We start from the raw sequence: 15,226 nt of genomic DNA, 5'->3' as shown, positions 1-15,226 counted from the left end.
TGGGCATCATCTTACATGAAGAGAAACTGAGGCTCAGGGAGAAGCTGCACGCCCCAGCATCACAGAGGAGGGAGGCTGCAGGGAAGGTGCTGCTGATGGTCCTAGCTGAGCCTGACCCTGGTGGAGAGATGCTTGACTGCAGATGCAGCCCCGAGCTCCAGCTCCCATGACAGCCATGGCATCTCAGAGCCATTCCCTCACCCAGCATTTCTAAGCTGGTTCTGTACTTCCTGGCCCCCTTCTAAGGTTATCAAAGCCCCCATTCTCTGAGCACAGCTGTGCCAGCCCTCAGCCCCTCCCAGCCAAGAAGCCAGGTGTTGGGGCCCTGAGGGGGGGGCTGCCTGAATGCAAGAGAGGGTGCAAGTCTGCACAGCCCTCCTGGTGGCCACTTCAGATGGGCACCCAGTGACAGCCAGCACTGAAGAGGTGCCTGGAAGGCAAGAACTTTGGGGACAGCTTGTTCACACCTCAGGCCACATCTTTGGCCTATATGGGAGCTATTGGAGTGGGGAAAGTGGCAGATCACAGATTCTTCAAGAGAGCCTGAAAATGTCTCCAGGCAGCCTGGGAGACAGCCAGCTGCACCATGTGGGTACGAAGGAGGCCTGGCCCTCCTCCTCGCTCTTTTCCTGAGTCCTTGGTCAGTAGTCCAGGGCCGCAGCTTCTGGTTCAACCAGCCAGCCCCTGTAACACTGCACTTCACCATCTCCCCCAGACCTCTGAGGTTCTGTGAAGTATCACTCCCTGTTGCTAGGACACGGGTTTGTGCAGGAAAACTGGCTCTGTTGCTGCCAGTGCCAGGACCATGTCTAAGACCTAAAGGGGCTGCACAGAGCAGCAGGCATGGGTCCAATTGCTCCTCAGATTGAGAACAGAAATGGACAGCGTCCTTTGGCTATGAGTCAAGATGCCAGACTTCAAAACTGGAGGGAAGGTACTTATCGGCAACGGCTAGAGTTGAGTCTGGGTAGACTTCAGTGTAAATGCCCTGAGCTGGCAACAAAGGATGCCTTCATAATGCCAACCTTCTGGAAAGGGCTCCCTCGTGAATGCCCAGCCCACAGTGGGCTGCTGAGCCCCTAGTCAGAATCCTTGGGATAGACCTTCGTAAGGGTGTGGATGATGTAGAAAAAGATTCCACATGTGTGCTGGAGGCTCTGCTGGGTGTGGGTGGGTTTACAGCCCAGCCAGAAGCAGAAGCAGGGTTCCCCAGGCCAGGGTGTTCCTAACAATCTGCTCTTCTGGCTTCCCCTGGTCTCGGGAATCTGCCCACAGCAGTCTCCAGCCTGCCTTGCCTGCCCCGGGAGCTCCAGCTCTCCCCACCACCCCCGCCCCGCACCAAGATGTGTGCACCGGTAACTGAGCTCGAGGGTGGGGGCGCGGGGATGTTGGGGGCGCCGGGATGTTGGGGAGCGCCTCTTTTCCTGTCTTCTCTGGCCACAGAATTTCCCAGGCAAAAGTTGGGTTACATCTGAGACACCAACTGGACTGAATTTCAATCCCTTGGTTTCCTAGCCCCACCTGGTGGACCTGCCTAAGCCTATGTGTTGCTGAGCCACACAGATGCAATCCAGACGCCTGGACCCAGAGCCTCGGAGTCCTTCCCGGCTGATGACTGCGCTAGTCCTTGGACCTCCAACCGGGCCCGGTCCTAGCTGCCTTTGGAATGAATAAACGAAGGCCTCCTGGAGCCTGCTTTGTTGCCTTCCTTGCTTGGCATTTGTCTCCCTGCGTGATTCTGCTCCGGTTCCAAGGTCCTTCTGTCCTGTCCCTACAGTGGGCGGCAGGAGCTGGAACTCTTTCTTTAAACTTTTAAGAGTTTGGAGAGGACTTTGTTTTTTTTAGAGGTTCTGAAGGCGTTTTTGGAACTAAGTCCACAGCATGGGGGTGGGGCATGGTTAGGGAACTGCCCCAACGTTCCCAGGGTTGGGGGTTAAGGTGTCACAGGTGGGCAGGGTACATTTGTGGATCTGGAGATGATGAGGCCGGGGCTCCCACACTGACCTTGCTGGCATCCAGAGGAATGAGGGGCAGGGATCTGGCTGAGTCGCCTACTGTTGGTGCCAAGGCTTTGCCTAGAGTCCCAGGCGGGAGAGGATGGAGAGCCTGGGAAAGCAGGGAGAAGCAACGGGCAAAGTAGGGGCAGGCAATTAGCAGTCCTCAAGGCCCACCCCTGGGCACCAGGCTAGCAGGCTCTCGCTCTGCACGTGGGTTTTTGCAACCTGTGACGTCTGCTCCATCAATATCCTAGACTTTCTTGACTTGCGTTGGCTAGCTCGTAGCTCTGCTGTCCCACCTCCGCCAGCGACGGCAAAGCCAGCTCCTCTTCTGTGGAGGGAGAGGAAGCACCGAGGGAATATTAACCAATCAAGGCCTCCTCAAAGGGGAAGCTGTGGTCGTTTGCACCTTCTCTGACCTCAGAATACAGCTTTCCATTTTCACCCGCCAGTGCCCTCTTTCCCTGGGCAAAGCTCCCATCATCCCTTCATCCTCTGAGCTACGAAGTTTGAGTCGGTCCTCCACCCTTTAACCAATGAGAAGTCTCTCCCGTGTACTAACTCGCCTTTTTGCGTAGCCACAGCGCCCTCCACCGCTCCCTCCCCATTCCTTCTGCCCTCCCCGCTGCAAATCCTGGGTTCCCGTCCGCGGAACCTTGTCCTACTTCGCCTGTCCTCCCTCGCTCTGGCTGCTGTCGCCCGGAACCCTCGCAGAGAAGACTACGGGTCCCGTGACCTCACAGAGCCCCCCGCGGGGGCGGCTAGAGTTGGGGACGGCGCGGAAGGCGGGGCGCGTGGGAAGAAAGGGGGTTTTGTGCGGCGCCCGGCGGGCTGGCGCCCCCGTCTGCGTCCCGCGCCCCCCGGCCCTGCTCGCGCTCGCGCATTGCGCCGCAGTCTCGGCCGCGGCTGCGGGGCGCAGGGTGTGCGGAGGGGACCTCACAAGGTGAGTGCGGAGGCCGGGCCCTGCCAGTCGCTTACTTGCTGTGTGACCTTGGGCAAGTTTCTTGACCTCTCTGAGCTTGAGAATTCGGGCGTGGGTAAGGGCGCGCAGCTGGCCTGACTGCTGTGGACGACGGAGATGGTCGCCCGCCGTAGCTTCCTGGGGTCCCCGCGCACCCGAAGGCGTGGTCGGCGGCGCCTCTCCTAGGACAGGCGCACAGCGTACTGTTCGGGCCTCGGCGCCCCGAGTCACTCAGCCGCTAGCTCCCTGCCTCTGCCGCGCAGCCTGCAGGAGCCAGTGCGCAATTGAGCGAAGGAGCTGAGCTGCGTAGCAGCCAAGGGTGCCCCGGTGCCTCCGGGAAGGGTTAGAGCAAGCTTCGGACAGGAACCACTCCTGTCCCAGGACAGTCGGATCCTCTGACCTCAGGCTTCCCGGCTAGTCCCCTGGTGTCCCAAACCGAGTAAAAGGGAGGACTAATATGTGAGTAGCTACTGCTCCCACAGAGAGTGGCTCAGCCTGGCCTCTCCAGCAACCCTTCTCCTCAGAACCTGACTCCATTCTTACTTCCAAGCGATAACCCTAGTTACCGCTTGCACAGCGCAGCCAAGAGTGAAGGCCACAGCTCTGGTTAGCAGCGGGGTCTGGCCTGGAAGGACATGGCAGGACCTGAGAGGAGGAAATTTCCCATCACTTAAGCTCCAGCGATTGCCAACTGTGAACACAGAGTGAGGACTAGGAGTGAGAGAGGGAGCCAGCGAAAAGTATAATCCGTAGGAATTGCCTGACGTCCTAACCTTGGTACCCTGCTGCATCATCAGGGTTCCTGATCCGTAGACCTGGGTCCTCATAGTCTTCCAACTCTGGCCTGGCTCTTAAAGACTGTGTTTATTAGCTCTTCAGTTTTCCCTCCTGAGGGCAAATGCCCTGGCTCCTGATTTAGCTCTGCTGGTGGCCCAGAGTTCGCTCTAGCCTTCTCTGGGCACCCACCTGCATTTCCCCAGAGTGCAAGTGCACTGAGGTCCTCAGAAAGAGAGTGTTTCCAGAGCTGATGGCCAGGCGGAGGCTGGCCTTTCCCCGCACCCTTCTCCAGTACACTCCAAGTTGTAGGCTTTCACAAAAGATGGGTGGGGGAAGGAGCAACTGGATAGAGGCCAGCCTGGCAGGGACAGGGTCTTTGTCCCAGCTGGCTTCTGAGCCAGGAGATCCGGTGGAAAAGCCCGTGCCAGGCAGAGGGGAATGACTGAGAGCAAAGTAGGAGGGATGGAGGGGGCAGAGGATGTTGGACACCAGGGGCAGCTTCCTTACAAGTCCTTGTGGGGAGAGGAAGCAGGAGCGGCTATAATGCCCGATTTCAGTCTAGGAGGCCCTCCTGGAAGAGTAGTGTCTAGAAAGAGAAGGCTGGGCTTTACCACTGGGGAAGGAGGCTCGGGGTTGACACCTGAGGGCAGGGGAAAGTGGGCTCACAGTTGTGCATCCACCCCCACCCCACGGACATATGTGGCTGCCTGAACCTGAAGGTGCTCGAGCCCCTCGCATGGAATTCTGTCTTTGCACCTTACCCACGCATGTCTTTCATACTCAGGAACCCGTCTCTGGGTGACTTACAATTTCCAAGCGTATGCATGCTGTTTAGGGAACAGAGACAAAAAAAAATCTGTATGTGTTCAGTACCACCTCTTTTTTTTCTGAATATTTAAGGGTTGACTGGTTGGGCGCACAGATGTAGAACCCAAGTGCAGGGGCAGCTGACGGCACATTGGGTTATAAGCATTCTTTGGACATCTACTCTGTCTGGTGCTGGCATGTGCACAGGATGCTTTCTGCTGTAGATTATATTTAGGCAAGTAGATAATAGATATACAATGATAACAATGTATAGATAACATCTAGATAGGCAGATAAACAGACAGACACTCAAAGCACATGGCCCCACCAAAATGCACAAGGTAGTAATGGCGGTGCTTTTTTTCTTTACAATTAAGAAAACAGAGACTCAGAAATTACGGTAAGAGCCTTGGCTAGGTCACGCAGAGGCTGGGGATTCCTCTTGGTGCTGAGGAGATGGGGATTAGAAACAGAGTTAGTGGTTATTCTGGTAGTGCAGAGAGCCAGAGGAAGTCCATCCCCAAGTCTAACCGCACCTTTTTTCTTTCCTCCTCAAGTTCTTCCATCGGTTTGCAGCATGATCCCACTGCTGTCCCTGCTGGCAGCCCTGGTACTGACCCAGGCCCCTGCAGTCCTAGCTGACGATCTGAAAGAGGACAGTTCAGGTGAGCAACCCTCCAGAGGACCCATGTCTCTGCTGCATCTCCCCTACGGCAGAAAGCTGCCTCCGTTCAATCCCAGTCATCTGCTTCCAGCCTGGGTACCGGAAAGGAGACAGATGAGGAAGTTCTGTGGGCAAGGGCTGGAGCCAACTGCAGAATAGGGATGAGTTGGGGACCTTGAAAGGTGGGGACGTCTTGGAGTCAGTGCCGCAAAGGGTCTGAAGGCAGGAGGCTAAGGGTGGAGGATCGCCTTCAGGACCCTGGGCAGGGATCAGCATTCAGAGCCGGTGTAGGCACCTTAGGCGGGTTGGTCCTGGGGGCGGGGCTTGGAGCCACGCGCACAGGCGCAGTGCGTCCTGCGTCTGGCTGCAGCGGGCTTTGACCCCTGTCTACAGAGGACCGAGCCTTCCTCGTGCGCATTGGCACCACGCAGCTGCGGGGCGTGCTGGGCGGCGCCCTGACCATCCCATGCCACATCCACCACCTGCGGCCGCTGACCAGCCGCCGAGCCGTGCCGGGCTTTCCCCGGGTTAAGTGGACCTTTCTGGCCGGGGACCGGGAGGCTGAGGTGATGGTGGCTCGCGGGCTGCGGGTAAAGGTAAACGAAGCCTACAGGTTCCGAGTAGCCCTGCCCGCCTACCCTGCATCGCTCACGGATGTATCTCTGGTGTTGAGCGAGCTGCGGCCCAATGATTCCGGGGTCTATCGCTGCGAGGTCCAGCATGGTATCGACGACAGCAGTGATGCTGTGGAAGTCAAGGTCAAAGGTGAGAAGACCGAGTAGAGTGAGGTCTCTAGAAAGAGGAAGGAAAGAACTCTGGCCCCCAGGGAGCTGAGTGTGAGGAGGCTTAGCAAACCTTGCATGCGCAAAAGGCCCAAGCTGAATTGGGAAAGTAGAGCGGGAAACAATCTTACAAGCCCTAGAGAGCTCAGTCGGATTTTGCCTTTTGTGAACAGAGAGTGACAGGGAGGGGAAGTCAGTGCGCTGGTGATTGTCAGGCTCAGGAGTTCTCTTTGCTCCTCAGGGGTCGTCTTTCTCTACCGAGAAGGCTCTGCCCGCTATGCTTTCTCTTTTGCTGGAGCCCAGGAAGCCTGTGCTCGCATAGGTGCCAGAATCGCCACCCCTGAGCAGCTCTATGCTGCCTACCTCGGCGGTTATGAGCAGTGTGATGCCGGCTGGCTGTCCGACCAGACTGTAAGGTGGGTTGAAGGTGTGGCCCAGAGACTCTTGGTCATATCAGAATTGCTTGCTGCCTCCACCCTCCATCGAGGTTCCCCAGGGCTCCCTGCCTCTGGGAAGAACACTGGCCTAAGGAAAGTGGACAAGCCCCTGCCTAGAGCATACTTTCCTGCACCCTGACACCCTTGCCCTACTTGTCACACAGCAGAAAGGTTGATAGGGACAGCCTCCTGGGGGAAGACACCAGTCCTTCGCCTCTTCTTCTCTCTTAGGTATCCCATCCAGAACCCAAGGGAGGCCTGCTATGGAGACATGGATGGCTACCCTGGAGTCCGGAACTATGGAGTGGTGGGTCCTGAGGACCTCTATGACGTCTACTGCTATGCCGAAGACCTAAATGGTGATTGCAAGTGACAATCAACAAGGCCTGGGGTTTCTTCTGGGGCCCCCAGTAGACTTCATGTGTCTAAGGGCAGAATAGGCAGGCAGTTGATGTACTCCTCCAAATACTGTTCCGGAGGCAAGTTCATGAGCAAACCTGAAGGTAGCTGCCAACTGGGGGTGATTCGCAGCACTAGAGTGAGGAATTGGGGCCAGGCTTCTCTACACACTAATCTTCATCTTGGGTTTCATGCCATCCTTGATGTCCCCTTGTCAGGAATGAGTTTGCCTAGGGACCTGTAAGAGTCCAGGGTGGAAGGGCTGCCAGCTGCCTGATGACCCAGCTCCTCTTCTCACTCAGGAGAACTGTTTCTGGGCGCCCCTCCCGGCAAGCTGACATGGGAGGAGGCTCGGGACTACTGTCTGGAACGGGGTGCACAGATTGCCAGCACGGGCCAGCTCTATGCAGCCTGGAATGGCGGCCTGGACCGATGCAGCCCCGGTTGGCTGGCTGACGGCAGTGTGCGCTACCCCATCATCACCCCCAGCCAGCGCTGTGGTGGGGGTCTGCCGGGAGTCAAGACCCTCTTCCTCTTCCCCAATCAGACTGGCTTCCCCAGCAAGCAGAACCGCTTCAATGTCTACTGTTTCCGAGGTGAGTAACCTCAGAAGCAGTGCCAGATCTGGGAGTCTAGCCTCAGCTTCACCATCTTCTTGGTCATTCGCCCACAGGGGTCTTATTGGTGCCCAGCTTGTCATCTAGGGTCTGGGCATCTTCCCTGTACCCTCTGTGTCACCTCACCTCCCTCCTGCTCAGTAGTCTGTACCAGTTTCCACCGGTTCCAAGGTTGCCTCAATCCCCACATCTCTGTCAGCATATTGGCCAGCACAGTGACTGACACTCGGTCCTCACACACACCCAGGAACTCCTTAGTGTGCTTACAAGTCTTTCAACACTGAGTGCTGATGAGTGGACAGAGGGTGGTACCTGGAAGTCAGCTGGGTGCAGATTCTGAGCCCAGCGCTCTGTCCTGAAAGGAACAGTAGGAGGCATTAGCATGGATGGGCAGGGAGAAGAGATGGAGAACAGAGGCAGCAGGATGCAGGTTTGTTGGTGTGGAATGGGATGGAGCAAGGCTCACTGGAACAGGACACAGTGTAGTGCATCTCTCCTGGCTGCAGACAGCCCTCTGGGCCCTCTTACCCCAATTCTAGAGTCTCTGTCCTGTGTTCCTCCCCTGAGCCACCGCGTAGCCCTTTCTCTGTTGCTTTAGTTGAGCTCCAAGCACCTCAGACACTGACGATTGAATACTGTACCTGGGGAGATGGAGTCTGTACCCTTCTCAACCAAACTCAGCCTATCCACCCACTCTGTGTTCCATCACTTCAGGGAGCAGCTCATTCAGACGTTCCAGATCCCTCTGAAGGAAAATGAGCCCCCACTTTGTCTTATAACAAAGTGTTCTTTCTATTGTGTATCTAATGTGTTAATGCCTATGTCTGTTTTCTCAGGATGGAGTTTCCCTAGCATCCTTTGTACCATACCCAGAGGATGCTTGGCCTAGAACTAGCAGGCACTGCATTAGTAACAGGGATGAGTGGTGATGTTCCAGGGTGCCCTTGAGCTCCCTGTGAGAAGTTGTGGGAGGATGAAGCACATTCCAGGGTCTTTTGAGGTCTGTCCTAGAGCCTCAGATGCAGCCAGCTGCCTCCCGAGCTTTCCATTGGCCTTTTCCTCTTGCCACAGACTCTGCCCACCCCTCTGCCTTATCTGAAGCCCCCAGCCTAGCCTCCGATGGACTAGAGGCCATTGTGACAGTGACAGAGAAGCTGGAGGAGCTGCAGTTGCCTCGGGAAGCTATGGAGAGTGAGTCTCGAGGGGCCATCTACTCCATCCCTGTCATGGAGGATGGGGCAGGAGGAAGCTCCTCTTCCCCAGAAGGCCCAGAAGAGGCCCCCGGGATTCTTCTAGGTAACTTTAAACCCATACCTTGTATTCTCACTTCATCAGAGAAGTTGGGGGCAGGAGGGCAAAGCCCACTGGGTGCTGGGGTCATGGGTAGCTTAATTCTGGCCTGGCCTTTATCAACAGTTCCACCATAAAAAGCATCTCTCCTGTCCCTCTCCCAAACTTGGTATTCAAGTAAACTCCACCTCCAGTTCTCTGTAGCTAGAGAAGTGGTGCTGTCTGGGAAGGAGATATATTCCTTATCTACCCCTCAGACAGATAAGGTAATTTTGGCAGACTGGGAGAGGGAGGTGCAACAGCCTTGTCTGCCTGAGCTCGAGGAAGCTTGCCTAACGCTCTAGAGTGTTGCCTCACAGTGTAGCCAATGGTCAGAGTACTTCCTGACTGACGCCTAGGACACCCCTCTCCCAGGTCTCCCAGGTCCCCTCCCCCAGGCCCTGCCCTTCCCCTACCCTCCCCAGCTTGTTCTGGGGGTGCTGTCCCTGGTGCTGAACCGTTTTACTGTGGTCAGAATCGGAAACCCAATCCATTGCACCACCTACCCGGTCCTCAGAAGAAGATGTAGCCCTGGAGGAAGAAGAAAGATACAAAGACCCAGAGGCTCCAGAGGAAGAGAAGGAGCAGGAGGACCTGTGGATGTGGCCCAGGGAGCTCAGCAGCCCTCTCCCCACTGACTTGGAAACAGAGCAATCACTCTCCCAGGTGTCCCCACCAGCTGGGGCAGTTCTGCAGCTGGGTGCATCGCCTTCTCCCAGGCCTCCAGGGGTCCATGAACCACCTGCAGAGACTTTACTCCCCCCAAGGGAGGGAAGTCTCACATCCACTCCAGATGGGGCAAGAGAGGTAGCAGGAGAAATTGGAAGCCCCGAGCTCTCTGGAGTCCCTCGAGAGAGTGAGGAGGCCGGGAGCTCCAGCTTGGAGAATGGCCCTTCCCTGCTTCCAGCCACATGGGCCCCTGAGGGTACCAGAGAGCTGGAAACCCCCTCAGGAGAGAAATCTGGAAGACCTGTGCAGGCCCAGCCCGTGCTGCCCACCGACAGTGCCAGCCGAGGTGGAGTGGCCGTGGCCCCCTCATCAGGTAATTCTGCTGAAGGCTCGATGCTCCCGTTCCTCCTGTTTCTCCTTCTCCAGTTCTGGACCACCTGACACGTAGGCTTTAATCCACCTTCTCCCCAGATCCTCTGGTCCGTTGCCCTCATTCCCTTACCTGTCTCTCCCTGTGGAGCTCTGATCTCGGGTGTCCCATCTTGTCACTTCCACCCCAGTACTCTGTTTCTCTTTGCTACCCAAGTTCCACTACTGACCACTGGGCCCTCTACTGTAGCTCACACCTCACTGGCCACACAGAATATCCTCATGCCTCTTCCTGGTGCCCATAATACCCATCACACCCTTTGAAGCCAGGCCCTTGGTTCCATCCCTTTAATTACCTTGCAGTGGCAGTGATTCCAGGGAAGCCTGAGAGACCATACCTGCCCCTCACCTCTGGGGACCAGAATATTCACCCCAAAGAGCCTTAAGCCACTACTTCTGTGAAGTATTTTTTGACTGTTTTATGGAAAACACGCCTTGGAAATAAATCTCTATTAAAGTGCTTTTGTACCCAGGTGTTGACACCTGTCCATCTCCAGCTGTCTTCTCTGCTCATGACTGAGTCTGAATCAGGAATCTCTGGTCCCGTGTGCCCTCGCCACCCCACTGTGTCTCTCCATGTATCTCTCTGCCACTCTTCTTCAGCCAACATCCTTGCTGTTCCAACAGGGCAGCAGTCCCTGCTGTCCCCTCTGTTTCTCCTTGGGCCATCTACACTTCCCTTTCATACTACTGAGTCCGCAGACTTGACGGTGCATATCACCCAAGGGAGTCCCCTGTTACCTACAGGGGAAACTCACACAGTCAGGGTGTGGTGTGTGACCTACCTAGGTAGTTCCTGCATGGAGCTAGTTCTCTGGCTTCTCCTCCTCCTCCATGCACCCAGGAAGAGACAGTACTACTACCTTGTGCCCAGTGTTCCCCTCCTGCACTAACCCTGCACTAATGACCAACTCCCGGAGAAATGGGTTTATGCTCTTTAACACCACGGATCTGTCTCATGCAAAGGGTAAGGTGGGATGGGAGAAGAAAATGAAGTGGTTTCCACCCTCTGAGAGCAGCTAAGGTTCCCATCAGAAGCCCTCAGGAAAGGCTGAGCCCTCCCGATTCTCACCTCTCCTCCATGGCCCAAGTGGAGTAGCCCTTTGTCTTCATCAGCTCACCCACTGCAGCTGCTGCCTTGCTGCCCACTGGCCTTGCAGTGTGTAGTGGGAAAGGGGAACCGCTGCAGTATCCAGAGCCCACCTGCAGAGGATGTCAGAGGCCGCCTGCCTGCCATGTCAGGAGGTGGGAAAAAGAAGGAGGAAGGAAAACCCAAAGGGAGTCAAGTCATCCCATACTACCCAGCCAAGGACCAGGTCTTGTAGCTCACAGTCAGGGTGGGACTAACGCCTTAGAGAGTGGGAGACCAAAGACTGGATTTAAAGGTCTGTCTCCCATCAGGTGTGGTGGCACACACCTTTAATTCCAGCTCTTGGGAGGTAGAGGTAGGTGGATCTCTGAGTTCGAGGCCAGCCTGGTTTACAGAGCAAGTTCCAGGACAGAGAAACCCTGTCTCAAAAAACAAAAACAACAACAATAACAAAAAAAGTCTATCTCCCAAGGACTGGAGAAAGCAAATATGAGGAGCTCAGGACTCTTACCTTCATGACCTGAGACCAGGCTTCACCTCACTGGGGAGGGAGAAGAAAGGAAGCGATGCTTGAAAGGCTGACTGGTGCATTCTACCTGCTATAGCTAGGTCATCCAGCAAAACAGCCCAGCTTCTCCTTCCCCCTCCCCTGTCAAGGCCAGCATGAAGCTTTGTGCCTTGTGCCATGTGGTGGGGAGTAGTTCTAAGAAATCTAGTCTGCACTGCTGGTTGAAGAAGCTGCTTTCTCTAGACATCTAGACCAGAATGGAGTAGATGTTGACAACTCCAGCACCTAGGCAGGGCCCAGCGAGCGAGACTGACTGGAATCCAGGTCTCGTGATTGACAGCCCAGGGCTTTCTTGGCCTCTTCCCATCAGCTGATCAGGACCCACGGTGGTGAAAGCACAGTGGCCTTGTGCAAGGATGAGTCAGTGAAGAACTGGGGGTTAGGGTGAGGAGAGAAGCCCAGAACTTGGGGATGGGATGTAGCAAGGGCCAACTCTCTGCAGAAAGTGTCTGGGTGGGGGGATCACGAACCCTCCCCTGGAGAGCTCAATCTGCACAGCTCCCCTTACAGCTCCTCCCCCTCACTCTCTTCCCTGTCAGGTGACTGTATCCCCAGCCCTTGCCACAATGGTGGGACATGCTTGGAGGAGAAGGAGGGTTTCCGCTGCCTATGTTTGCCAGGCTATGGGGGGGGACCTGTGCGATGTTGGTGAGTGTGTGGAGGGGCGGGGAGGCAGGTCAAAAGACTGTACCTTAACCCCAATAAGCTAGTTCCAAAGGCGGAGGGAGGTCACTGATTTGGGCCTTACTCTTCAGGCAAGTTACATAACTGGTCTGAACCTTGCTCTCTCTGTCCAGTCTTCGGAGCAGGGAGGGGGGTAGCCGCTTCTCCAGCGGGCAGGGCTGCACAGAGCAGGGCGGGAGAGCCAGCTGTCCTAGCCACTGCCCAAGCGCTGAGGGCTCCCGGGCTGCTCTAAAGTGGCTCCGAGCCCTCCCTCCTCCTGCTGCCGGCTGTTGAAGAAGCCAATCTGAGACCTGGTATCCTAAACCAGGCCCTCCCTGTGCTCCAGGCCTTCAGTTCTGCAGTCCGGGCTGGGAAGCTTTCCAGGGTGCCTGCTACAAACACTTTTCCACACGGAGGAGCTGGGAGGACGCAGAAAGCCAGTGCCGAGCACTAGGTGCGCATCTGACCAGCATCTGCACCCCGGAGGAGCAGGACTTCGTCAACGGTGGGTGGAGCCTGGCTTACTGCGCGTGCTCCACACCAAGCCCACTCCTCATTGCTTCCTCATCCTCTCCTTCCCCACTCCGTCCCCACTTCCTCCTCCCTTTCTCCTCTCTCCTCACTCTGTCCTTCCCTTCCTTCACTCCTCCTGCCTCTCATCGGAAAGCCTGCTGTAGGGCGATTGGGCTCCACGTCCTACATTTGCAGGGCGGCCTAGACTGCCGGGCTCCCTGTTTTCCCAGATGCATCTGCTTCTCTGACTCTGTGGTAACAAGGTTTGCTCTTCTTTCTTCCCTCCCAAAGTGCTATTCCATGGGGTGTGGAGGTTCCTTAAGAAAATAGGGAGACAGCTAGAGAGATGGCTCACGGGTTAAGAGCACTAGCTGCTTTTCTGAAAGATCCAGGGTTCTATTTCCAGCACACACATGACAGCTCACAACCATCTATAACTCCAGTTCCTGGGAATCTGAAGGCCTCTGGCCTCTGAGGACACTGTACACAGTGAGACACGACATTTATGCTGACGAAATACCCATACACATAAAATTAAAAAATTAAAAACTTTCGAAGGAAAAGAATTTAGGGAGAGTCTTTATGATATTAAATATAATTATCTTACCTGGGGGAAAAAGAGAAAAGAGGGATGGAGGTAGTCGCTGGTGGTGCTGCTTTCCTGGTAGAGCCAGCAGCCACAGGCCTAGCCAACTGCCTAGAAACTGCCTAGGAAGCAGGTTTTGGGGTGGACTCCCCAAAAGGTCAGACACTGGCCCAGGAACACAGGGCTTCCTGCTCACTGTACCTGTTTTTCTCCCCAGATCGCTATCGGGAGTACCAGTGGATTGGACTCAATGACAGGACCATTGAAGGGGACTTCTTGTGGTCAGATGGTGCCCCTGTGGTGAGAACTCCCACTGCAGTGCAGTCTAGGTCACTTCCTGGATGCCCTTCTGCCCCCAGGACCTGTCGCTTCCTCCATTGCCATCTTTCCCCTGGACCCCTCTTTCCTTGTCCCTGTCTCCTTGGGCTCTTGCCTCGTTCCTGCAAAGCCCCTCCATATCCTGGGTGACCCCAAGTCCTCCCTCCAGTTTCCTCAGGGTGTTCCTTCTGGTATTTATGGGGTTTAAGCTCACCACCTCCTCTACTCCCCCTTCCCAGCTCTATGAAAACTGGAACCCTGGGCAGCCTGACAGCTACTTCCTGTCTGGGGAGAACTGTGTGGTCATGGTGTGGCATGACCAGGGACAGTGGAGTGATGTACCCTGCAACTACCACCTCTCCTACACCTGCAAGATGGGGCTTGGTGAGGGCTGACAGGGGAAGGGTTGGGGCTGCCACTTACAAAAGGAGAGCTACCCAGAAGAACCCATCAGGGTTCCCAGACTGCGGGAGGGGAGGGTGACGCATTACATTGGCCTACACAGAAATTCTGATTTTTTTTTGTCAGTTGTGGCCACTCGTTTCCTTCACCATCGTCCACAAACCAGGCTCCCAGTTTCTAACTGTATGCTCCTTGCAGTGTCCTGTGGGCCTCCACCACAGCTGCCCCTGGCTCAAATATTTGGTCGTCCTCGACTGCGCTATGCGGTGGACACTGTACTACGATACCGGTGCCGAGAGGGGCTGGCTCAGCGCAACCTGCCTTTGATCCGCTGCCAGGAAAATGGGCTTTGGGAGGCCCCTCAGATTTCCTGTGTGCCCCAAAGGCCTGTGAGTAACAAGAGGAAGCAGGTGGGGGCCTCCAACTACATGGAAGCCCTGGGTTCAAGACCCATTCTGTCTGTCATTCACTGACTGTGTGAGCTTGGAGTGACCACTGCCTCTTTCCAAGGCTTATAGAGGGAAGTGAGTTGGAGTTCTGGAGACACCTTAGGTGCTAATGGCTGAGAACATGCAACCACACTTGGGCTCCTTGAGCAGGACAAGTATTTTGATAAGATCAGGAGTTAAGCCGGGCGGCGGTGGCACACGCCTTTAATCCCAGCACTCGGGAGACAGAGGCAGGCGGATCTCTGTGAGTTCGAGACCAGTCTGGTCTACAAGAGGTAGTTCCAGGACAGGCTCCAAAGCTACAGAGAAACCCTGTCTCGAAAAACCAAAAAAAAAAAAAAAAAAAAAGATCAGGAGTTAAATAGCAAGGACCAAGGACCAAGGTGCTGAGGAGACTAAGGGTCATCCAGTGTGGAGGATGAGTACGTGTGTCTTCCTAGGCTCGTGCTCTGCGCTCAGGGGACACCCCAGAAAGACCACTGGGACAGCTCCCAAGGCCCAGGAAGGCACTGTTGACACCTCCATCCAGTCTCTAAGGAGCCAGCCTGGAATACTGCTGTCCCCAGCACTGCCCTCTTCCCATAACAGAGAGTGGCCTGAGAGGGGTGGGACTGGACAGTGCCAGAAGGGATTTCTGGGAAACACTTGGACAGCTCCACCCAGCCTGGGCCCTCTCTCTCCTACCTGGCCCTCAGGTTTTACCCTCAGGACAACGGGTAAGTCCCTAAGTGCCTCGACTTCTCTCTCATGTCAGCTGCCTCCTTGTCCC

At 55.7% G+C, this 15,226-nt stretch overlaps 1 protein-coding gene across 1 annotated transcript; it reads left to right on the top strand.

The window, feature by feature from the left end:
- The first annotated feature begins 5,119 nt into the window (after window positions 1-5,119).
- On the top strand, window positions 5,120-14,993 carry Bcan (brevican). The gene is given in 14 exon segments (XM_038311871.1): window positions 5,120-5,207; window positions 5,600-5,971; window positions 6,230-6,404; window positions 6,657-6,784; window positions 7,127-7,420; window positions 8,513-8,737; window positions 9,246-9,812; window positions 12,066-12,151; window positions 12,153-12,174; window positions 12,536-12,694; window positions 13,506-13,588; window positions 13,846-13,990; window positions 14,207-14,397; window positions 14,898-14,993. Coding segments are annotated over 14 exon segments (2,631 nt in total).
- The last annotated feature ends 233 nt before the right edge of the window (window positions 14,994-15,226 follow it).

Source organism: Arvicola amphibius, chromosome 14 (assembly GCF_903992535.2).
Source record: "Arvicola amphibius chromosome 14, mArvAmp1.2, whole genome shotgun sequence".
NCBI lineage: Eukaryota > Metazoa > Chordata > Mammalia > Rodentia > Cricetidae > Arvicola > Arvicola amphibius.
The sequence above is the reverse complement of the archived record's forward strand: the minus strand, read 5'-3'. Positions and strand labels throughout refer to the sequence as shown.